Source organism: Cucumis melo, chromosome 9 (genome assembly GCF_025177605.1).
Source record: "Cucumis melo cultivar AY chromosome 9, USDA_Cmelo_AY_1.0, whole genome shotgun sequence".
In the NCBI taxonomy this organism is placed as follows: Eukaryota; Viridiplantae; Streptophyta; class Magnoliopsida; order Cucurbitales; family Cucurbitaceae; genus Cucumis; species Cucumis melo.
In genome coordinates, this window is record NC_066865.1 from 9,659,652 (window position 1) to 9,684,100 (window position 24,449).

Below are 24,449 nucleotides of genomic sequence, written 5' to 3' on the forward strand. Positions count from 1 at the left end.
TTTAAATCTTTGATTGGGGTTGAAAATCTTAATACATGTGATGCATGAGATTTTAATTTCGGTTTGCAAAATTTATTGTTTAGGCATATTTAGGCATTAGATATTAAAGTTATTTGATTAGATCGATTGTAAAACCCTTAAAAAGTTTTTCTTGAACATTAATTACAAGTTCTATTGAACATCAAATTCAAATTGATATCTAATGACTCAATTGATTTCACAAATTTTGAATTTCTATTAGTCACAAAATTAAACTTTCAAAAATCTATTAAACACCAAATTAAAAATTTTAAAACTTAGTAGCTACATTTAAGATCAGAGCAAAAAAAAAAAAAAAATGCAAACATACAATTAAACCCAGATATAAAAATCAATCAAAATGTCCCTTTTTGGGCTCACAGTATGTGTGCTGAACATGACAAACTTTCTTTCATTTTTCCTCAAATGAACATCTCGTCCATTTAATAATAGGTATATATAAAACAGTGTAACTGGACAACGTGTGTAATTTGATATTATTAGAAAACTTCATCATAGACAGCAGATTTATCAAGGAAGAAAATAGCCTTCCGCGCTCTAAATCTTTCTACTTTATCTTGTAGACACTGTTTGGAACAATATCATTAGAGAATCAATTTATATTACACCAAGAGAATATGTATGTATACCATTGCATTTTTCTGTATGATTGCCATTAGCATTTCATGTCACAATTATTCCATGTTTCCTGTGCAAATACGATGTTCATATCAACTCGTCCTGGTCTTCAAGTGATCGTTTACGAGCTTTGAGGTTAAGCTCGAGGCTTTGAGGCAAAGGAGGTGTCCTCCCTCTTCGGAATAGGACAGCAAGAGCCCTCATCTTCTTGCAGAGATCAAACACCTGAACAAATATGCACATATATATTTCAAATTCAGCGAGTACAATAACTATAAGGCAAAAAGCATCATGTTATATGAATTCAAGAGAGATAATATCGCTAACTGTTACCGAGGAGGCTTCAATCTCAAATACACCTTCACAACCTTTGCCTCCACCTTGCAACAGGTCACAATATCTTGCAGCTTCATTTTCATCTTCAAACACCTGAAACAGAAACAAAGTTATTTTTGTACTATTTTTTTTTAAACGGATACAAAATTCTTATTAATAATAACTCAAAGTACAAGAGAATCGTACAATTAGCGTAATAAAAAAGTCTAAACAACGAAAGAAAAACTAGGGATCAGAAGGTGCACTCGGACATCTCAACTAAGTTTAACAAGATTGACTAAAGCTTACATATTAAGACTCCGTATTACTGATATTGTCAAAAAACATGTACTACAATATTTATGGGAACAAATGTGCACTTACAAGTACTCCGTCCCTAATATCTTCCACAAGCATCTGAAATTTGATTCCTGTTTTGGACTGTTTTTTCTGATTTTCAGGCCTCCATTTCCCACCTTTAGAGAACAACAATCCAAGTTCCCTTTCTACCTCACTGTTGAGTAAACAAAACGCCGACTTGAGTAGTGAGTACTTAATGTTAAGACCAAGGAAACAAAGACAGTTATATACCTCCTATTTCTCCGAGTTTTCATTGTGCATATTTGGTTCTCGTTGTGTGTTAGTACGTATACAGGTTTCGAACTTTCTCTCCACGGATTGGCTTCCAACACTGAGTGAGATGATGGAAGAATGGTAAGATTAAACTATAGATGTTCGTATATGAAAAGAGCACCACAAAAATATAGAATTGAACATATTACTCATATTTAACAAACCAGCTTCCAAATACAAGATAATCGAAAAATTAATATCTTTAGCTTGTAACGAACCATTCCACACACAGTTTTCCCTTTCTTTAAGTTAAAAAAACTTTACCCATGTCCAGTCACCCCACCTCACCAACGAAAACCATACAGCCCTTGGAGGGGGTCATGTAGTACCCAGATGATGCTTATTTTGCAATACATGAAAGATAGAACTGTTTGAAAATTCTGACCAAAATTGGAGATTAGTTGGAAAATTAAGGCCCTATTTCATACTCAGTTGGGTTTTGGGGTCCCACACATCTTTGCTTTTTTTTTTTTTTCTTTATTCGTGAATGTCCAGGCTAGCTTACGCGGTTAGCTATGTTGTTAGTTATTGAGACTATGTCTCCCTTTTTAACCATGAAGGTTTCTCCCACCTTTGTTTGGTTGTCTACTTATTATAAATGTTTTGAAAAGAAAAAATGGTTTTATAAAACTTTCTTTTGTTTTGAAATTTTAGCTAAGAATTCAAGGTTCCCTTAACAAAGATGAAAACCATTGTAAAAAAATGTGAGAAAGAAACACACTTTTTTAAAGAACCTAATGATTATCAAATGGGACCTAGAATACCTTATCATTATTCAGCCAGAAACAGTCTTTTCCAATGAGTAAAATTGGTCAGTACAATGTCCTCAGAAGTTGTTGAGAGTTGAAAATTCAAGAACATTATTAATGGTTAGTCCAATTCCAACAAGCAATCAAAACTGAAAAATTGAAGAACATTGTGAAACCTTTTTAAACTTTATCACCAAATAGATATATAATCATTCTACCAAATTATTTAAACCCTATAAGTCGCTTAGCTCCAGAAGAGAGCATTCGGTAGTATTATCTGAAATCATACTAAAAAAGTTCAAAAAGGAAACAGAGCAAAATGCAGGATGCAGCAACAGATAAAGCATAACCGCGCCTTCAAATAAATCAATACATTAATCTTAAGACGAAGGTGGGTGGGTGGGTGTGCGATGAATTTGAATTATGTAGAAAGAAAATACCGTCATAACTGCTGCTATCAAACGTCTGATGAAGATGCCTTCTCATATCATAAGCACGAGAAGAAACACGCTTCACAAACTCATTCGAAGTACCAGGAATATTTCCATCTAAGCTAAGTGCCCGCTCCATATCATCTTCAGCGTCGCTGTCGCCTTGGTTAGCGCCGGCACCGCCCACTCCACAGGAAATTTCCCGCAATTTCGTCGATCGAGGACCGAACAAGACGCGAACACGAGGGAGAGGGTACCGGAGGTCCCCAAAAGAGACGGCGATTCGGTGGCGGCGAGAGCAGAGAGGGTTTCTGGAAGGGAGAACGAGGGAAGGTGAGACGGATGAGAGGGAATCCATTGGAGGAGCTGATTTGAAACTGGAGTCCGTCAGTGAATTGTGTTAATTACGTGAAAATGGAGTCTGAGAAAGGGGATGTGAATCGGAGAGCTGGTGGCGTGAATGAAGGGAAATTTTGGGATGAGCTTCTGTGCGTGAAGGTTTGTCCAACTTGAGAGTGGAGAGGGGAAGAAGAAAGAAGAAGAGAAGGAAAAGTTGGTTTCCTGAAGTTAAAGAAAATGGCCAAGATATTTTTCAGAACCGGGACTCCGGTGGGGCCCGAGGAATGTGAATTGGGTCCCATTTTCCTTTTTTGTCCGAATCATCTCACTTTGAAGTTATGAAAATGGGTGTAGTCATAATACAGTTTTACTCGCTCATGAATGGTAATAAATAAACTTGAGTCACTTTGGATTGTTTTTACTAAAATTTTATGTCCCTTAGCTTTCGTATCCCAGAGTCAGCGTTGGCTCAGTAGAGTTCTTCTGTTGTTGGTATCCTTTTCGATCTCCACGTATTTCAACGCTCCACCGAAAATTTCCTCTACCCCTACCATAATCCAGCTTGGTAGTTTCCACCGCTTGTCAAGGATTGAGCCCTAGGATTTGACGACAATTTCATAGAATTTATAGTTACCAATGCCTCTATTTCTACCTTTAAATGTTAAAAATGCTAGAAAGTTTACATCAGAATCAGTATTCACTCTAAATAGGAGAGCAATAGTGTGGAGAAGCGTAAAGCAAACTTGTATAACTAACTCCACAATGGAATTTGAATATGTAGCAACTTGCGAAGCGACAAAGGAAGTAGTATAGCTAAGGAAATTCTTGACAGATCTAAAAGTTGTTCCAAATATACATCTACCAATCACTTTATACTGTAACAACAGTGGTGCAATTGCAAATTTAGGAGAACCTGGAAACCATAAACGAGGAAAGCATATTAAATGCAAAGACCATCTTATCAAGAAAATTGTACATCGTGGCAACGTTGTAGTGACCTAAATATCTTATGAGCAAAACATTGCTGATCTTTTTACAAAAGCCCTCACAACTAAAGTGTTTGAGGGTCATCTACGATGTTTGTAAACTAGGACAAGTGGAAGACTTATTGTGCATGTGCCCTAGTTTTTTATATATTCATATGTTTATTGTACTCATATGTATTATTCTCTCCCATGGTTAAATTCAATGTTGTTTTATCATAGTAGAAGTTTTAGTTCAAGTTGGAGTTTAATTTGTTGGAATTTATGTACTAAAAACTCGTAGTTTGTAATCATATTCTATTCAATAAAGTTGCTATTGAAAAATTGAATTATATAATCTTAAATCCAATAAACTAAGGTCTTAAGGCTATTTTAAGTAAACTTGAACTTTATAAAGAGACATAAACGTGGATCAAGTTCGAGTACATAGCCTAAAAAATGGTCTATAGTATATGAATAAAGGTTGGGCGCCTTATTCTGGAACGTTATTGATGCAACCCACTTTGTAATTAATACAAACGATGTGATCCTGAATCGTTCATGTAGAGACATGAAAGTGAGGGCATCCTATGTAAAGAGTTGACATAAGACTGAACCATGAAATAGTCATTTTACGTTTTAACATCATTTACTGTTTAAAATTGATTATTTCGATTATTGATGACCTAGGTAACTTAATCTTAATTCTGAACTAACTACGAACTCCTGCTCACACGAGATTATCCTTAGATCAGCATAGGTGAATGCAACTCTTTAGCGCTGGTCCAATAGTCCTCCCATTTCAAGAGTAAGATTGGATGAATAGTTGGAGACATAAGGTGCAAAAAGAAATTCACTCATATCCGCTTTAGGGTTAATAGATAGATTGTTCCCTTGAGAACTGAATCCAGGTGTAAACCCGATATTTTCTTGGTTTAATTTCTTTAAATGTGGAAAAAAAACAAAAGAAAAGAAAAGAAAATGGAAATTAAGTGTGTGTATATGTATATGAATATATATATACACACACACACACATATATATATTTAATGGTTTTATTAAGTAAAATAAAGAAAAAAAGAAAAGAAAGGATCAAAGGAAAAAAAGAGAAGAAAAATGAAAATTTTCTTTTCTTCTTCTTCTCTTCCCTTCACCGCCAAGCTTTTTCTTCAAAAGTTCTTATCCATCTTCCATTTTTCCTTCTTCAAATTACAAAAAAAATTTAAGAGAGAGTTTGGAAGGAAGAAGAAGAGGAATTACTAGAGTTTTGAGGTTGAAGAAGAGAAGGAGAACTCAAGCAAAGTGTATCCATGGCAGAATCTTGGTTCATTCTGCACATCACTGGTTTTTAATTCGGTTTGAACTCTTCAAAATAAATTAAGAGGTGAGGTTTACATTTATTGAAAGCTACTTCATTTTCAAACAAATTTTAAGAAGAAAGTTTGAGCAAATTCGGATGTTCATTGGGTGATTTTTGATGAAGAAAACAGGGTAGTTGGTTTTCACGTGAATTCAGGAGGTCTCTGGTTTTTCTTATATTGCCGAGAGTACCGATGGAGTTAGGATCTCTATTTGGTATGGTTGGAAAGCTTATTCAATTTACTACAACCTTTATGAAGAAATTGTGAGCTAAATATTATTGGAAGTAAGCTTAAATTTCATAAACAAGTCAGGGGATAGCAGAAGACTCCATTTTTTAACTCTCTCTGTTTCGGGCAATTTCTGTAGCAATCTGTTGGGAATCGTATTTTCTTTCTTTCAGGCCGAGAAGAATTAAACCGAGCTTACAGACCAAGGATCTAGCCTAAGACTATGAGTGATAAAACTAATTTTGAAATATTTTCCATAACTGTTATTTATGATTGAATGCGATGAATATTTATTTACAAAGCCATGAAAGGTATTTGAATTTCATGACTATTTTCAAGTATACATTTTGAGACTAGATTTCTTAATGAAATTTATGCTAGCACGTGGATATTAAATGTTTGGAAAGTATTTAAACCACAATGTTTTAAGCAAAGCATGAATTAGTAAGAAGTTTTGTTTTAAGAACTACAGTTTTCCATGAAAGAGTTGAGTAAAGTTTAAGCTCTGTGTAAGATTTATAAGCAGGGATATTTTAATATTTTTAGATGATTTATGAAATTTTCATTACCTTTTCAAAATGTTTTACACACTTTCCAGGTAGAGATTGAGTTCCCGGTGCCTAATAGACTGTCTTAGTCTGTTGAAGCTTCGATATCGATTGCCAGTACGTGATTAGAGTTGTGCATAGAGTTTGTTGTGTTATGATGCATATACATCTTTGTATGATATAGATACTCCACAATTTATGTAAGTTTTAGGAGTCGCGGTTGTGTAAACATTTGTTGGTTATATTTTGTTTAAGGTGTCTTTAGGTTTACTCGTAAAATCAGTTATTTCCAAAATACACTTCATGTATGTGTATGACTAGCCTAGGATCCGTTGTGTTTTGTTGCATGTATAATAGTTTATATACTAGATTGGCAAGTTTATCACATTAAAGATTTAAGCAGAGTTGACAGATACAGGTTAAGAAAAGCGTGTCCATCGGCTTCACGCCGTCTTTCGGTCTAAGCTAGCAAGTAGTCCGGGAGGGGGTGTGACACCAAGTCTTGAACAAGGGACCCCACCCTCTCATTGGCTCTAGAGGGATCCGGTTTATAGGTTGGACCTTAAACCAATTGTTCAATAGTGAATTAGTGGGACTTAAGGAGCAAGATGTAGTCTCGAGGGGTAAAATGGTATTTTAACCCAGTCGAGCTTACGAACAACCAAACAAATGGAGGAGTTGGATTGCATGGGATGCGGTGGACCTTATACCACAAATACATTCCCGCAAAATACTAAAACTATCACATATATGAAGAATGGCCCATATTCCAACACTTCAACTCAGGTTGGAGAAACTATCCCAACTTTGGATGGGGAAGAATATGTCAACAACAACAAGGTGGCCACTATGGTGGATACGAGGTGAAACATCTTGTTATCACCAAGGACACAATAACACTAGGCCAAACAATCCACTCCCTCTTCAAAATCAAAGTAACACCGCCTTTTTATCATCCTTTATGGAGAACCTTCTAAAGAAATATATGCAGAAGAATGATGCCCTTATATAGAGCCAAGTTGTCACGATTCATAATTTGGAAGTCCAAGTGGGACAGATTCCGAGTGAAATCATAGAAAGAACCATGAGGATCCATACCAAGCAATACCGAAACACCTATTATACAATTAGAACAATTTTGAATTCGAATCCGCCTCAAATTGAAGTCTAAAATAAGTCAATCTGTTGATTAAAGAGTAATTTACAATTAATAAGGTTCTATTTTGATCTAAAGACATGAGGTTTCTTTCGTTTTCTTTGTTTGGTCACTACCTATAAATCCAAGCTATTGATTCATGAGAATTGTAACTTAATTTAGATTGAAACTATATATTTCGAAACTAAGAGATCTGGAAAGGATTAGTGTCAAGTTCTGATATTGAGAAGCAGAAGGCCCTTAACCATCCGTGAACTAAACCAAGAATGTAGCTTATCCACTCCTTTACCCATAAACACCGTGATTGACCAATCTAATAGCACTAGTGTTCCACTGACAATATTTCTTCCACTAATGATTTTTCTTCCTTGCAAAATAATGTATAGAAAAACAAGAAAGCGGGGAAGAATAGGCAAGATTCAAAACATATATAGAGAAGCGTCCAACCAGACGTTATCATCTAATCCTTTACCGCCTCCTCTATTTCTTGGTCGCCTCAAGAAGAAAGGTGGCTACAACAATTTATGGGGTATTTAGGGCGTGGAGTGGGCTATTATAATCTGTGTTTGGGGTGCAAATTATTATAGTCTGGGTTATTATAATATGTGTTTGGGGTGCATATTATTATAATCTGGGTTATTATAATCTATGTTTGGGGTGCAGATTATTATAGTATGTTTATTATAATCTGTGTTTGGTGTGCAGATTATTATAGTCTATGTTGTTATAATCTGTGTTTGGGGTGTAGATTATTATAATCCGGGGAATATTAAAAGTGTTTTATTCAATATTCTTTTTTGATTTACACATTTTTTTCCAAAATTATTTTATTCAATCTCGTTAATTATGTAGTTCGTTTAATAAATTTATCTATAATCTCCCTAATGTAATTTTCTCATTTGTTTAGGTGATCGTGTTTGAAATTATGTTATAGATACGTCCCTACAAATTGTCGACAAATTTCAAAAAGGGATTAATCCCACAAAATTAAATTCCTCCACAATATGTTTTTAATGAAATATAAATATATAAAGTTCCATAACATTTGTAATTAAAACTTAGATCAATACAAACCAAGTACATGAGTTCATCAAATAAAAGTACAAAGTCATAAAATAGTTAATTGGTCAAACCCTAATTTTGCAAGAGAATATTGCAATACTCCAATTTAAGTTCTATTGGAATCGACAAGAATCCCTCAATGGCCTCCACACTATGGAATAGGATTTGCATAAGTTTTGCCCTATCTCGGCTTGGTAGTTCAAGGATATTTTGCAGCTGTTTCACAACTTCAGCACGCAATTCGACCTCTGTTACACGCTTCTCTTTTGGCCAATTTGCAATTGTCTTTAATTGATCATTTCCAAATTCCATTGCACTCCTAATCACCTCTACCGTTTCATAATGTTCACTACCTCGTTTCCTCTTACTTCCACTTGAACAATTTCTTCTCTCACTTGCTTGACCTACACGTATTCCAAACATCTCATTTTGTGACATATACACTCCTTGGCTATACATCATCGGGATGTCTTAAACAAGTTCGACACATTAGATCCTACATCAGCAAAGGTCTCTAAACGTGCTCCCGTTGTTCGATCTTTGCTGAAGACATATGACAAATCCTCATAATTTGGAAATGATTTGTGTAGAAGGCCTTTGGCTGCAGGATGACTCTGTAGAAACGTAATTTAGGCAGATTAGTTGACGATTGTGATTATAAAAAGTACGTATAATTGTATTATGAAGTTAATACCTTTACCCAGCTATCAAACAAATCTCATTCTGCGATGATGCATTGGAATTCTTCATTCCATCCAAAGCCACTACATGATGGCCCCCTCATTTCTGCAATTGCTTGGTAGGTTTTTTTAAGAGATTTCACACGATAATCTATTGTCGGTGATCCTTGAATATTAGTGTCGGGCAACTTCTCTGCCATCATTCGTTGCAATTGGGCCAGGTACCCAGGTCGAAAAGTCCCATTATTGGACCTCCATCCCCCAGCTGAAACCAATTCCACCAAGCACTCAACAAGTTTTGCTTCTTCCTCTTTGGTCCATGTGTGTTTCGGTGCTCGTGACGAACTTGCCATTCTATCGTATATATTAGCAGCATTTAATAAAGTGAAACAAGAGATGTTAGTATTCAACATAATTAATTGTAGACAATCGAAATTACATATTAGTAAATATCACAAGAATGACATACATTAAGAGTGTTTCTAGTGTATACATTTCACAACATATTAGCAGTTTAGAACAAATGACAAAATATTTTGAAGCGTTGACAGTAATTAGAAGAATATTAAGGCACTACTGGTCACCTAACTCCAATCATTGAACATTGTATGAGCCAATTGATCCCTCTATTCACTCCATTCGTTTGAAGCCTCAATGTAATTAATCTCGTCACCTCCAGTTGTAGCGTATGTTGAATCACCCTCATCCAAATCATCAATTATTTCACTGTTAGTCATCTCTCTATTGATAAGATTGTGTAGCAGACAACACACCATGATTGTTCGACATTGGACATCGACTGGGTAGTATGACTTTCCTCTTAAAATTGCCCAGCGACCTTTTAACAACCCAAATGCTCTTTCGATGACATTTCGTGCCGACGAATGTTTCATGTTGAAGAACTCTCAAGCTGTTGTTGGTGCATTACCTCATCCACGCCACTCTGAAAGATGATATCTTTCTCCCCTATATGGGGCCAAAAAACCCTCAGCATTTGGGTACCCAGCATCACATAGATAATAATACCCTGTTCAAAACTCGACTATTTGAATTCCCGTCCTATGAATATAAAGACTACGAATAGATAAAACATGTAGCTATTTACCCTTTGGAACCTTCGGTCTGTTATGTCTTGATATTGCATCTCTAAGAATTCTGAAATCAGCGGTCGATCCTTCCCACCTAGATAAAACAAACACGAAATCACCTTTTGTATCGCAAACACCAAGTACATTTGTCACAACTTCACCCTTCCGTGTCCTGTACCTTAGACGATCAGTTGCACTGACATTCACCTTAATGTATATGTCATCTAACGCACCAAGATAATTCTACGGTATGATAACGTAAATTTGTATGAAATAGCCATCTAACGCATATTGTTTGGTAGGTCTAACTAACATTCAGAAAATTGGTATTTACCTCAAACCATTTTCATCTCGGATCCGTGCACGAGTTTGTTACTGGCTGAGGTTTTTTCAACAACTCATCGTGTAACCGCAAAACTGCTAACAAGACAAGGTTGAAATATCTAGAAACAGTCTCACCATACCGTATAAATTCCCTTTGTATCATTTGATTCTTCACATCATAAGCTAATATATGTAGAAACATGACAACCATCTCCTCTACATCTATAATTTCTATTCCGACTAATCCAGCAATCATCCTTAGTAAATGGCATAAAATGGCAAAACACCTTCTATCCATTCGTGTACTTTGATGACAACAAAGATCTGACTCATGGATTAGTAAAAAATATGCTAATTGTCTAATACAATGTCTACTATCAAATGATGTATGTTTTATCCTCTTATGATCATTCAGTAATAATTCTAGTGTCAAAAGTAACTGACGTTGGAAAGTTGTAAATATTGTAAGTATCGTAACTAACTCTTATGGATCCATTATGTGATGAGAACTGATGACTTGAACAATTCATATTGTTTGTTTAGAGTTAATACACCAAATTTAGTAACACTTAGCAAGACACCAAACGGTTTGATGTTAACAAATAGGAAAGAAAAATTAGATATGCTGAAAAATAGAAGTAAAATAGTTTATTTAATAATTTTAAATGTGAAACTAATTGATATGTTCTTATAAATTTTTCCTAGGAGGGTAAAGTGGAAAATAAATATTTGAAAAAAAAACATTATCTAAACCAAATTGGAAAATATATTTTCAAGTAAATATTAGAAACAATAATTTTGGAAAAAAAAAGGATTGAGTTCCCTAAGAAAATATATTTGTAATCTATTGATTTTTTAATAAAAAGTTTTTTATCTAAATTTTTTGAAGTGTTTGAAAACCATTGAAACATTTTTTTCAAAATAATTTATTCTCAACTTAAATAAGGTATCACTTTTTAGTTTTTTTTAGTGGTCAAATGTTAATAGAAAATTAGGCTTCTTTAATAATAATGATAATAATAAATCATTCTCTTGTTCGTGTATCAATTTAACATAATTTAGAAGTCAAAATAGTACAAGTTTAGAATCCAAATCTTTCGGTAGGGAAAATGAAATTGTGAGAGGATAAAGCAGTGTTTTATATTTTCTTTTTCCTATTTTTGAAAATTAAGTTTAAAAATAGTCTATAGTTTGCTTGCCTTTCGTTTTTAATAGTTAACTTAATACTTTTTAAGCTAAAAATAAAAGCTTTTAAAAACTTGATTTAGTTATATATATTTTTTAATTTGATAGATTTTGTTAATTTGCATTAAAACGTTAGTGTGTATATTGATATTTTGAATCTAATTGTTATGTTCGTAAGTATTTCAATTTATTTCCTCACAATTTTTTCATAGTGATGTTAGTAAACATTTGAATTTTAATTAAATTTAGAAAACAAAATTTAAAATCATTTATAACAGGTAGATTACAAGACAGAGGTAGGAGCAAGTTTTTTGTTTGGGAGTATGAACTTCCTAAATTTTGTGTTATTATTCTTATTATTATTTTAAGGAAAAGTGTATTGTTATTATAAATTCAATCCAATATTCTTAATTGAAATAATAACCAATGATAAAATATATGTTGACACATAATATTTAAATATAGGACAATGAACCTTTCACCAAAACACACAATTGGTTGTCATGAAAACAAAAACCAAACAGCAAATCCCTATCAACTATCAAATTCCAGCTTATCAACTATAAGAAACTTTGTCCACTTGATAAATATTGGTGTACGAACCTTGAATAACGAACTCTTGCTCTTCACCAACCTAAAAAAACATCACACAGACAAATGTTAGCCACGAAATTCATTAAACAAACATTAACAATATTACAAAAGTAGAAGGAAGGATGACATACCACTATTGTTTAACCCGACGTACACCCGTTTAAGGTTAAAAAAAAGGAAGGGTAAAAAAGTTTGAATACATGTAGGACAATAGATATAAGGTAAAAAGAATTAAATTGGACAAGCCTCAGAGGTAAGAAATTCATTAGATTAGTTGAACTTGAATTTCTTGTATAATTGACAGCATTTTGGGTACAAATCAAGTGTAAATAAAACATGCAAAACAGAGAGGAATATGTTTTGCATACAAACATAACAGACATACAGAAAATATAGAATACAACTACAAAAGAATTGGTCCAGTCTTAATCAGTGCCAAACAATTGCAAGGAATGATAAGAAAACAGAGAGGGATGAAGACCAAATGCATAACAGAGAATGACAAAAAAGTAATTATGTTTATACTAAATAATCGAAGAGCAAACATAAGTGAAAAACACAGAAGCCTACCAAGGAATAATCAGAAAACAGATATGGGATGAGGTTGAATAATACTTGAGTTAAATTGAAACCATTTATAATGGTTGGGTGAAAAAGTCTATGTGACCCAAAACACCAAATAAATAGTACATAACACATCTTAAAGATGTTGACCATCAAGTACATGGGAAGATGTTGAAATTTTTTTGAGTGCAATAGTGACTTTGCAGAGAATCAAAACAATATTAAAAAAAATCCATGAACATAGGGATATGTCTTAACCTAACCCTAACATCAGTTAAGATATTAATCCAAAAAACAAGGGATATGACAATGATGTAATGAACCTAATTCATAGGGTAACTAGTTCACACAACAGGTCATGAGTTACAGAAAAATACTGATCATGTGCCTCTCTATTTATGGCTTTGTTAAAGGAAGTTGTTGCTGGTAATGTATAAAAATACAAACACATATAATAAATTATTAAAGAAAGTTGGAATGTGAGCATTACCAACATTATAAAAATAGGTTTTCAACCTCAACCTTGTTCTCACCACGATGGAGGAGACTTGGAGTATCTACTACCTAGTTTTTTGTCTTCATGAATTCTACAGAAAATGGTTGGGATAAAGGGAAAGGGCTGAGCTAAAGGGATGGTCAGACTGAATTCTAAAGGGGCAATTCATTAGCGGCTATTTTGGATGCTCTTTATTTGAACTTTGAACAGGATGCAACCCCCAATTTTCATGAATCATGGTTGAGTATCCATTAACAGTAAAAGAATAGGCTTCAACGCTGGAGACGGGGCTCTCCATTTGAACCATTGTTGAAACTTAAGCCTAATGCTAATACTAACTTATAGTCTTTCGTATCCCAAAGAAGCAAATGAACAGAAGGCAGTAAAATGGCTAATTGAACAAACAATAGAAAATGTGAAAAATAGATTTTCATTTTCTCTTCATAGATATTCAAACCACTTGAAACTAATGCTATACCTAATCTATAGTCCTTCGTATCTCATTAAGAGAAAAAAAACAGAGAAGTAAGCAAATTAACAGAAGGCAGGAAAATGGCTAATTGAACAAACAATAGAAAATGTGAAAAATAGATTTCCATTTTCTCTTCATAGATATTTAAACCACTCGAAACTAATATGATGCAAAAAGCCACAAAATCTGGTTATGCTGAATACTCAAAATTTGAGAATTTATCACAACTTAGAACTAATCATTTGGAATTTCTAAAATGGGTTACAAAAATTACATAAAACCCATAAAATCATCAGCAATAAGTTTCAATCCAACAATCTCAAGTTTCTTGAAACAATTGAAGGATCAACAAAATGAGTAGAGAAAGATCTGGAAAGAATCACATAATTTCACGAACAAATCAGAAAAAATAAAGAACCTCATCATCGGCTTTTCTAGAATAAAAAAAGAGAAGTGATACAAACCGCGAAGGGATGGGAAATTTTCATCCCTACCATGATCTCTTCAAACCCTAACCATGCTCATATCTTCGCAAAACCCCTACCAAGCTCCAAAGAAAAGTCCACAAACCTTAACAACGGATCCGTGAACGACTACAACCGAATGATGGCCAAAAGGAAAATATTTTTGGTAGAAGATTGGAGCGACAAGGGGGAAGAACGAAAAATATTTTGGGTAGAAGATTGGAGCGACAAGGGGGAAGAACGAGCAGCAAGGTGAAGATTGAAGAAGGAGACGAAGTGGATCGTGAAAGACGAAGTGGAAAGTGGAGTTGAGAGAGAGTGAAGAGGGAGTAAGGAACAGTACGCAGATGAAGTGGAATCGATTGTTCACGGAGAAGAGAACAGTGAAGGATTAGGGTTATTTTGAAATAACACTAATCCTTTGGTTATTGTATAATACGTGGGCCAAAGATGGAGTGGGCTATTATAGCCCATTCAACTTTACCTCACTCCGTGGGCGAAACAGCCCCTTAAGCATTTTCTGGAGGCGCTAAGCAGTTGCACATCAACATACCGCTTATGGAAGTATTTGATCAAATGCCTTCTTATGTCAAGTTTGTGAAGGACATATTAACAAAGAAAATAAGGTTGAATAAATACGAAACAATGGTTCTAACACCAAGAAGCAAGCAATGTCCTCAAGAAGGTACTTCTTGAAAAGATGAAGGGTCTAGGAAGCTATGTAATCCCTTGGTTGATAGGCGGAATGGATCTTGGTCACATCCTATACCACCTTAGAGCAAGTATCAATTTGATATCGCTTTCCATTTTCAGGAAGTTGAAAATCGACGTGATAAGTCCAACAATAGTTTTGCTCTAATTGGATGATAGATCCATTGGTAGACCTAAAGGAAAGATTGAAGACGTGGTTGGTGAAGGTGGACAAGTTTATATTGTCTTCAAACTTCATTATCCTAGATTATGAAGTTAATGAGAAGTACCAATTATTTTGGGATGACCATTTCTGCCTATTGGTCGCACCTTCATAGACGTCCACCAAGGAGAATTGGCGATACGAGTTAATGATCAAATAGTAATATTCAATGTCTTTGACGCGTTGAAATTTCTAGATGATATTGAGTAGTGTAGAGCAATTGAATCCCTTGGGTGAGATAATTGCGAGGAAAAGATTATCAATGAGTTGTTCTATTAAGACATTTTTTATTTCGAGTTTCCATAAGAAGGCGATATTGAAGAAGTAAATGTCATTAGCTAACACAAGGAAGTTTTGAGTCTTTGGATCTGTCAACTAAAGGCGATAAGAAAATAAAGCCATTAATTGAGAAACCTCTAAAGTTAGAACTCAAGCCTTTGCTCAACCACCTGAAGTTATGCATATTTAGGGGAGAATGATACCCTGCCCGCCATCATCTCCATCCACCTGGATATCGCAGAAGAAAAGATGTTAATAAAAATGCTGAAACACCGTAAGAAGGCGATATGATAGACCCTTACGGGCATTCAAAGAATCAACCCATCGTATTGCATGCATAAAATTAGGTTGGAATAAGGGTAAGCTAGCCATTCAATATAAATGGCGATTAAACACCACAATGAAAGATGTCTTAAAGAAAGAAGTTATCAAATGGCTTGATGTGGGGTGATCTACCCAATCTCTGATAGCAAATGGGTCAGCCCAGTGATGGAAAAAAAACATCAGAGATGGCAAGCAGAGCGGAAGATTTAGGATCATGCTTTACTCTAAATGCATCTAAACGATTTAAAAATTAACATGCAACTACTAAACGATGGACCTAAACGAAGAATGTAAAAAGTAAACGATGAGCTTACCTTTTGTAGTTCTCAACTTCTTCTTCGATCCAAAGCTTCTTCTCTACCTGAAGATCACGAGTAAAGGACAACCACTATGTTGACCTACTAATCACAGGACCAAGAATCGAGTTGTAGGACTCGTTATGTGAAGTAAACTTTTAAAGAGATGGAAGGAAGAAGGTGTATCGTTTAAAGATTTTATGAGAAATCATCATCATTTACTCATTCTGTAATGAGAAGTTTATATATTAAAATTACATGCAAAATGCATGCAATTTATTTCATATAATCTCAACACCTAATTAATCCATTAATTATTTAATGGAATTAGTGACTTCTAATTCATAATAACCTGCCACATTTCCCACTAACATTTAGTTAATAAAGAAATTAGTCAAAGGGCAATTTGGTCATTTAACCAATTTAAGTCAAAGCCAAACTTTGACTTTTCTTAGTCAAAAGTCAACTTTTTGACTTTGTGCTATTTTACCCGTCTTGACTAATTTTAACATTCCGAGTATGAATCCGCATTCATTTTTCTAAAATTCAAATCATATTTGAATATAAAGTTTAAGTTTATAATTACCGAATTATATCATATATACTTGTCGATTTCTCTCTCTTTTCTTAATTCAAACAATTCGAGTTACTTCAACATATTGTTCTTAGTTGAATCCATATGAGCTAGTAGGGGAACCTAATGGACTTATAGATTATGGGCTCCAACAATTCGAGATTAACTGGCTGAACTCTTTTAGACCAAGCTTAATCAACATTCGTTAACTAAAGAGTCATTCCATTAAAAACTCTTAGTTGCACTCCCTCAATAGATATATTTTTGTCCACCTGATATAACCATGATGAGTAAATTGATCCTTCACAGGTTGTTCGTAATCTTGACTGAGTCAAAATACCGTTTTATCCTCGAGATTACATCTTGCTCTTTAAGACCCACTGATCCACAATTGAACAATTGGTTTAAGGTCCAACCTATAAACTTGAGTCCTTCTTGGGCCAATGAGAAGGTGGGGCCTCTTATTCAAGACTTGGATTCAGTCCTTAAGGGAACAACCTATCTACTATCCCAAAAGTGGGTAGGAGTGAATTCCATCTTGCACCCTATGTCCCTAGCTATCCACTCGGTCTTATCCCTGAAATGGGAGGCTTATTAGGCCAGCGATGAAGAGCTGCCCTCAAAAGATCTAAGGATACTACTGAATGAACAGAAGTTCATAGTTAGCTCAGAATTAAGATCAAGTTACCTAGGTCAGTTTATAGTTTACGGTGTTATAACTAAAAGTTACTATTTTGGGGTTCCAGTCTTATGCAAACCATTTACACAGGATGCCCCCACTCCCATGTCTATACATGAACGATTTTCAGAATTACATTATTTGTACTAACTACGGAGCGGCTCGCATCCATTACAAGAGACGGGGGTACTCCCGACGCACAAATACGTCGACGAAAATGAAAAGTACGTCGCGAAAGGATTTCCCGACGTATAAAACAGCGTCGGGAAGAACGTCGGGAGAAATGCGTCGCGAGAGGCTTTCCCGACGCCGAGTTGGTACGGCGTCGGGAAAGGTTTTCCCGACGCCGGGAGATGCGTCGGGAAAACCTTATTCCCGACGCCGTCTATGCCGACGCATCTCCCGGCGTCGGGAAAACCTGTTTTCCGACATTTTTTTCCCGAGGTAATGAACGTCGGGAAATCTTTTTTATATATTTTTTTAAATATTTGATTTTTACTTTTTTCCTTATAATATTTTGCTCAAACATTCACAATGATGTTCGGATTGCTCAAAACAATTTCGCGACGTTTTGGATTAAATTAAATTAAATTAATAAATATACAAACACAAATTAAAAAAATAGAATTAAAATTAATAATACGAATAAGTTGACTACAACAAAATATAGTTCTCAAAATAGAAAAAACATAAACATAATGAAAAATCTCCCAACGAGGTGCGTATGCGCGTCATTCTACACCTTCGGTCCTAAAAATGGTATAAAAATAACTAAGTTTAATACATAATCATATATTGCAAAAACTTAAGAATAATAGAGACATATACGACGTACCGCAGAGCTAGGGATCATGTGGTGGTCCTTGTTATGCACAAGTTAGGTCTTCAATCATTTTTTTCATAGCTTCCACTTGTGAAGCTAATGCTTGGTGATTTCTATCTTGTACTTCAATCCGTTCCAAAGCTTCATGAAGTTTAGCTTGTAATTCAATCTCTTTTTGTGTGGACTGCGAACAAGATGTCGACGAATTGCTTGCACTTGTCGTTCTGCGGGCCTTGGCTTGGGTCCCCAACCAAGGCCTTTTGAGTAGCCTAGTCGTCTACCCAAAACCTGATCGCATATCTCATTCTCAGAGAGTGGCTGACTACCCTCTAGGGTAGGCTGGGATTGGAGTTCCAGCATTTGATTCTGCAACAAATTTAAAAATTATGTTAGGTAATGCGCAAAAATATATAATAAAAGTGGATAATCAATAAGGGTATAACTTACATGCGCATCCTCGGCGGCCTGCGACACGAATGTCCCAGCTCGAACGTGTGTCTCCCGGAACAATTCCACACGATCGACCGGCTGCCCTTTTCTTTCAGCGAGCTCATACTGTCGTTGTAGAAACGACTTGGACCCGCTACTATGATTGTAAGGCTGCTTCTGTCTAGCAGCCTTGTTTGTCCGTGATTGCTCCTGCATTAAAACAATTATATTGTTTATTTCTTATACATATTAAAACTTGTTATCATAATTAATCATGACAAATACCTGGAATGCACGGCTGATATAATGGTCGCAGAGGAAGTGCCAATCCTCATCACGTCCAACCAATGCGTTTGGTGGGTTGGCACGAGCCTCCTCCGGGTCGCTGTACTTTTTAAAATGTCTATGACAGTCGGCCCGGAACTCTTTAAAGGTCGTGAGCATCTGATGCTCAACAAACCTGTTCATTGCTTGATCATTGAAATCAAGCACAAACAATCGCTACACATTACGAACATAACACATTAGATTGGTTAAAGTTAGATATGTTTCAAATGAAATCATATATAAATGTGTAGTGCATTTAATTACCTGGAGGTCGCCCTTGACGACCTCAATGTATTCTCTCCCAACGTCCGCCCACTTAAGACAGCGGACGGGAAATGTCTTTCGCACGGGCTGAAGGCAATAGGCGTGTGGAGAAATAGGCTTCTCCGCTCCAGGGGCGATCGTCATCGGAATGCGCCCATTTATTGCAACGTGGCACTCTAACTCAAAGAGTCGAGACTGCGCACGTCTCCTAGGAGTCGGAGTCGTTTGTTGAGAAGAAGACACTGCTCAATAAATAGACAATAAAATATAAAGTTAGAAACCCCTACATGAAATATTTGTAAGTTAAAAATGAAGAAAATTCTTAGACTCACCCGTATTGTCGCCCACAGATGACGACCCTCCCGCAATGTTATCTAAATCCTCCTCAAACTGGAGGAACATATCGTCTGTCTCCATAAAATTTGATCGTCGATATGACATAATGACTATGGACATATAGAAAACAAACATTCAATAACCAAATACGAACACATAGCTAGAATCAAAATATATAAACTAGATATAAATATGTGCATACGTGGTTTAATTTGTCACTATAATTCCTCATCGCTTGCATGTGACAAGTGTTCATCCACATCGTCAATGAAGTCGTCAGTGACATGACGCACAACCGGTCTTTCAACGATTGTGGGATCAACGTCATTTCTGCATAGAGTGTCATCTTCGATGTTGTCATCCACTTGGTGGCTTACAACAACTTCTACTATATTAATATGGTCATTCTAAACATCCTCCACTTCTGGCACGTCCCAAATACGCTTATTTTGGATGACTTGAACATCCTCCACTTCAATTTAACTATTAACTTCCCCCCCCCCCCCCCCCTCCAATTTCAATTTTCAATTCAACTATAAATTCCCCCCCCTCCCCCCCAATTTCAATTTTCAATTTAACTTAAACCCCTCCCTCCAATTCAATTTTAAATTTAACTATACATCCCCCCCTCCCCTCCAATTTCAATTTTCAATTCAAATATAAACCCCCCTCCCCCAATTCAACCCCCATTCAATTTTCATTTAACTATAAAATCCCCCCTCAATTCAATTTTCTAAAACAAAAATCCTAAACCATTCAAATTTCAAATTTCAATTTCAATTCAACCACAAATTACACACACTCTATACAAAAATACATTTAACAAACAAAAATCTATTCCAAAAGAAAATCTTAAACTAATTTTCATAAAAAAAAACCCTAAACTAATTTTCATAAAAAAAAAAACCCTAAACTAATTTTCATAAAAAAAAAAGCCTAAAACATAAACTTAAACTAAATAAATTTTCATATTTCACTTACCTAAAGTGGTAGACGGCGGCGAGGGACAACGGTGAGGGAGGGCGACGACGGACGGCGGCGGAACAACGGTAACAATCGCGACGACTTCTTCTCCTTTCTTTTTCTCCTCTCGGTTTCGGTTCTGTAATTTACAGAACTGAAACGAATTTAAAGGGGATTTCCCGACACAGTGACGTGGCGTCGGGAAATTCCTCAAAACGCGTCGGGAAAAGGGGAATTCTCGACGCTCATTAAACCCTTTTCCCGACGTTTCATGCGGCGTCGGGAAAAACCCCTATTCCCAACGCCGCTCCCGACGCACTGTTCACGGCGTCGGGAATAGTTCGTTTTTTTAAATTAATTTACCCTTTTCCTGACGTATTCTTGCCGTCGCCTTCGTGGTGCGTCGGGAAAGATTGTTTTCCCGACGCATCTCCAGACGCGTTGTTGACGGCGTCGGGAAAGCCCTTATTCCCGACGTTCTTTATGCCGACGTGCTTTTCGGCGTCGGGAATGCTCCATTTTCTTGTAGTGATCCATAGTGTTTTTCCAGAATAAGGCGCCCAACCTTATTCATACGCAATAGACTATTTGGGCTATTAACTCGAACTTACATGTTTATGTCTTTACATAAAGTTCAAGTGTATTGACAAACTCAGTAAAAATAGCCTCGGGACCTTAATTTATTGGTTTTAGGATTAAAGCATTCAATAATAAATTTTATTAAATCAAATAACAAAGTACGAGTTTTAGGACATAAATTCTAACACCCAGTTCAATGTGTGCCAAAGAAGGGCGGGATGATCATAATCACTAATGAAGATAATGAATTGATTTCTATGCAAACAGTGACTGGGTGGCAAATTTGCATGGATTATCGCAAGCTTAATGTGGCCACCAAGAAGGAACATTTCCCATAACCTTTCATTGACCAGATGTTGAATAGGCTTACGGGCAATAAATATTACTGCTTCATGGATGGTTATTTTAGGTATAACTAGATCACAATTGCATTCGGAGATCAGATAAGACAATGTTTACATGTCCCTATGGCATGTTTGCCTTTTGTCACATGCCTTTCGAATTAAGCAACGAATAAGTGAATGTTTGCCTATTTTATTACATGACCTTAACTTAGTCGCCTAGCTTAAAGCCTTAAATTCATATTAACAACAACATGAAATTGAACACATATATAACAACAACCAATGACGATGTTTGGCAACAAAGGAAAAGGTGGACCGATGAGGGTTGGCGATAGAGGAAGATGCGGAAGCATCGATTATGTTTTGTGAGGGAGATAGAGAATTAGAAATTAGGGTTCAAGCAAATGAGATCTAAAACCTCAAATCTATTTTTACACGGGATCTCTCGGCATCGTACAAAAGGCATTGAGAGTTAGGTGAGAACTTCTGATGCCTTGGATAACGATGCGAGGAGTTAGTTATATGCAAAAGTTTTTTCTCAACTAACTTTCGATACCTGTAGTAACCCGTCGAAAGATATTGTTTCTCACGACTAATTATCTCTTGATGGTTGTTTCTTGTGTCGAGAAATTGCTTTTCTCTTATAGTAAATGTATTAAAACATTTACAAATATAACAATATATCAGAGTCTATCTTTTTCAGACACAAAATAACTATTATGACTCATCTTTGTTGTAGCGGATGATTTCATTATTTTTGGTCAACTAATAACTTTCTCTCATGTTTAATTTATATTAACAAATAGTGGTATGATCTATAACAATTTGATTAATGGTTTTGTAAAGTCCGACAGATTTGACAAGGCCTTGGGGTTTTATGATATGAGATTAAGCCGTATGTGTATACTTTTAATACTTTGATAATTAGGTATTGTTGTAATTCACAGTTTGCACTGGGTTTGGAATGCTTAGTGGGAAAGGGAATGGAAGCAAAGTTATGGAGAGGGAGAGGACGATGAGGGAGAAGAGAATAAGAGATGTAAGATGAATGAGAATCTTCCCTTTTCATAATGTGGGCAACCACTTTTTCTAAACTTTTTAGCTCTCTTATTCACCTATAGAAAATGAAAACTTTTTAGCTCTCTTATTCGCCCTAAGATGATTAGAAATTGAAAAAAAAAATGCAACTATTATATCTTAAAAAGCTCATTCCATTGCTCATCTTCAAGATTGATGGTACCTAATAATGGATCCCAACGATTTCCTGTCATATCACTAAATATCTTTTTGAAATCCTTGTAAATTTATCTTAATTTGTTAAACTTATTTTTCAATTGATCATGAGAATAATTATATCCTATACTAGCATTTAGTTGGCTTCTTATATAATTCCAACTAGTCTTTGTAAATGTTGTAGTTGGTCGATTGCCTTTTGCAACCTCTTCATCCATTAAATCTACAAACAAAGTTTCACTCTTATTGACCATGGTCCCTCACTTTTTAATTCATCAATCTCAACAATGTCATCAACACAAAGTTGTTCAGTTGATTTTTGTGACATCCTTTCTACATAATGACAAATCCAAAAATTAGTGGCAAAATTAAAATAAACAAACAAAATGTTCATAGTTTACACATCCTTTCTACATAATGAAAAATCTAGAATTAGCCTTTGTGGCTATGGATTATAATAGAGACTTGAGTTTGGCAAAAGTAGAATGCAAAAGTAGATCTTCATTAAGGCCCATTTCTTCTTCTTAACCTCCATTGAACTTTCTATTTTCAATCTTCTTCTACTTTCTTTTACCACTTGTCTCTTGTTTTTAGGTTTTCTGCTTTCTTTTACCACATAAATATTGTTTTTAGATTTTCTGATGTGAAGAATATTGCAACAAGAATAAGGTTTAAAATCATTTTAACTATAGAAAGGAGATATACTTACCTCACTAAACTTTAACCATTGAATCATCTAAGTAACAATTCAATGAAGAAAAAGACCACAAAGGCATACTTTAATCACATCATAAATTTTAGATTAAACTTTCATCACTCCAAGTTATATTTTGAACAGTTAACATCTCTAAACTTAGCTATTGTAAGGTGTTAAGAAAGCCATTAAATTTACATAAACAAACCAAGCTTAACAAATAATGAACAAAGCCATTGAATTGACAATAACAATTTAGCACCACACTATAGAAAGAAATGGTAGGTAAAAGAAAATGCTTCCCAACACCAAACACAGTACAAATTGATGAAGTTTTAGCAGACAATTCACTAGTGAAAATAATACACTATAGACAAATTTCATCTGTTCAAGCTAAATTTGCATCTGTGATGTTTGAATGAAAAACTCCAAGTCAATATACCTTCAATTTTCAATAGAAAAAGAGAAATAACAAATAAGCATAAATTTCTTCACCTACGCTCACCTAATTCAATTATACCTCTAATTCAAGGGGTGGGTAACCTCTAGATTTTCTTTAAATCAATCCATTAGCAACAAAAAGAAAAGAAAAAAAAAAAGAAAAGAAAAAAACACATCAACAAAGACAATACGTAAGTGATGGAAACCCTAATTTTAAGGGAGATGGAGATCGATAGGAGACAAAGCCATATTTTGACTTGTTGGAGAATCAATAAATAGAGAAAAAAAATACATACCTTTAGTTAGAGAACCAGAGAAGGGAGAAAGAGAATGGAGAGTCGAAAAGAAACGCCTAGCCAGAGAACGAAGATGTAGTCGGAGGAGAGAAAAGGAATAGAGAGCTAGCCGGAGAGAACACCTAAATGGAGAAGAAAACGGAGTCAAAAAGAACACCTAGCCGGAGAGAAGACAAAATCGAGAAGGGAGAACGCCTAGCCGGAGAGAAGGACGAAACTGAGAATGGAGAAGACAAGTGGAAGAGTAAAAGAGAAACATAGAGAAATAAAGTTGCGAAAGAAACAAGAGAAACTTGTTTTTTTTGTTCCCACGAATTATCAAACAAATTCATTTCTTAAAAATTAGA

General features: G+C 35.2%; 2 protein-coding genes across 2 annotated transcripts; both read right to left on the reverse strand.

Moving 5' to 3' along the window:
* Positions 1-492: 492 nt before the first annotated feature.
* Positions 493-3,411, reverse strand: LOC103503364 (uncharacterized). The gene is made up of 5 exons (XM_008467537.3): positions 2,795-3,411; positions 1,564-1,663; positions 1,357-1,486; positions 991-1,086; positions 493-882 (listed from the first exon to the last, which is right to left on the reverse strand). The coding sequence occupies exons 1-5, from the start codon at positions 3,141-3,143 to the stop codon at positions 745-747; spliced, it is 813 nt and encodes a 270-aa protein (XP_008465759.1). The 5' UTR covers positions 3,144-3,411; the 3' UTR covers positions 493-744.
* Positions 3,412-10,010: 6,599 nt separating this feature from the next.
* Positions 10,011-10,831, reverse strand: LOC127150842 (uncharacterized). The gene is made up of 3 exons (XM_051089532.1): positions 10,586-10,831; positions 10,227-10,452; positions 10,011-10,087 (listed from the first exon to the last, which is right to left on the reverse strand). Exons 1-3 carry the CDS (start codon positions 10,829-10,831, stop codon positions 10,011-10,013), a joined length of 549 nt encoding a protein of 182 aa, XP_050945489.1.
* Between the last annotated feature and the right edge of the window lie 13,618 nt (positions 10,832-24,449).

Bases quoted from the DNA above. Each gene is read 5' to 3' on its own strand.
- LOC103503364 (XM_008467537.3), bottom strand. From the start codon at position 3,143: ATGGATTCCCTCTCATCCGTCTCACCTTCCCTCGTTCTCCCTTCCAGA. The intron at 1,664-2,794 runs GTATTTTCTTTC...CATCTCACTCAG, and splicing joins TGATAGCAGCAGTTATGACG to TGTTGGAAGCCAATCCGTGG. The intron at 883-990 runs GTAACAGTTAGC...ATATTTGTTCAG, and splicing joins TTGAGATTGAAGCCTCCTCG to GTGTTTGATCTCTGCAAGAA.
- LOC127150842 (XM_051089532.1), bottom strand. From the start codon at position 10,831: ATGGATAGAAGGTGTTTTGCCATTTTATGCCATTTACTAAGGATGATT. The intron at 10,453-10,585 runs GTAACAAACTCG...ATCATACCGTAG, and splicing joins TGTTGAAAAAACCTCAGCCA to AATTATCTTGGTGCGTTAGA. The intron at 10,088-10,226 runs GTAAATAGCTAC...GGCCCCATATAG, and splicing joins CAGACCGAAGGTTCCAAAGG to GGGAGAAAGATATCATCTTT.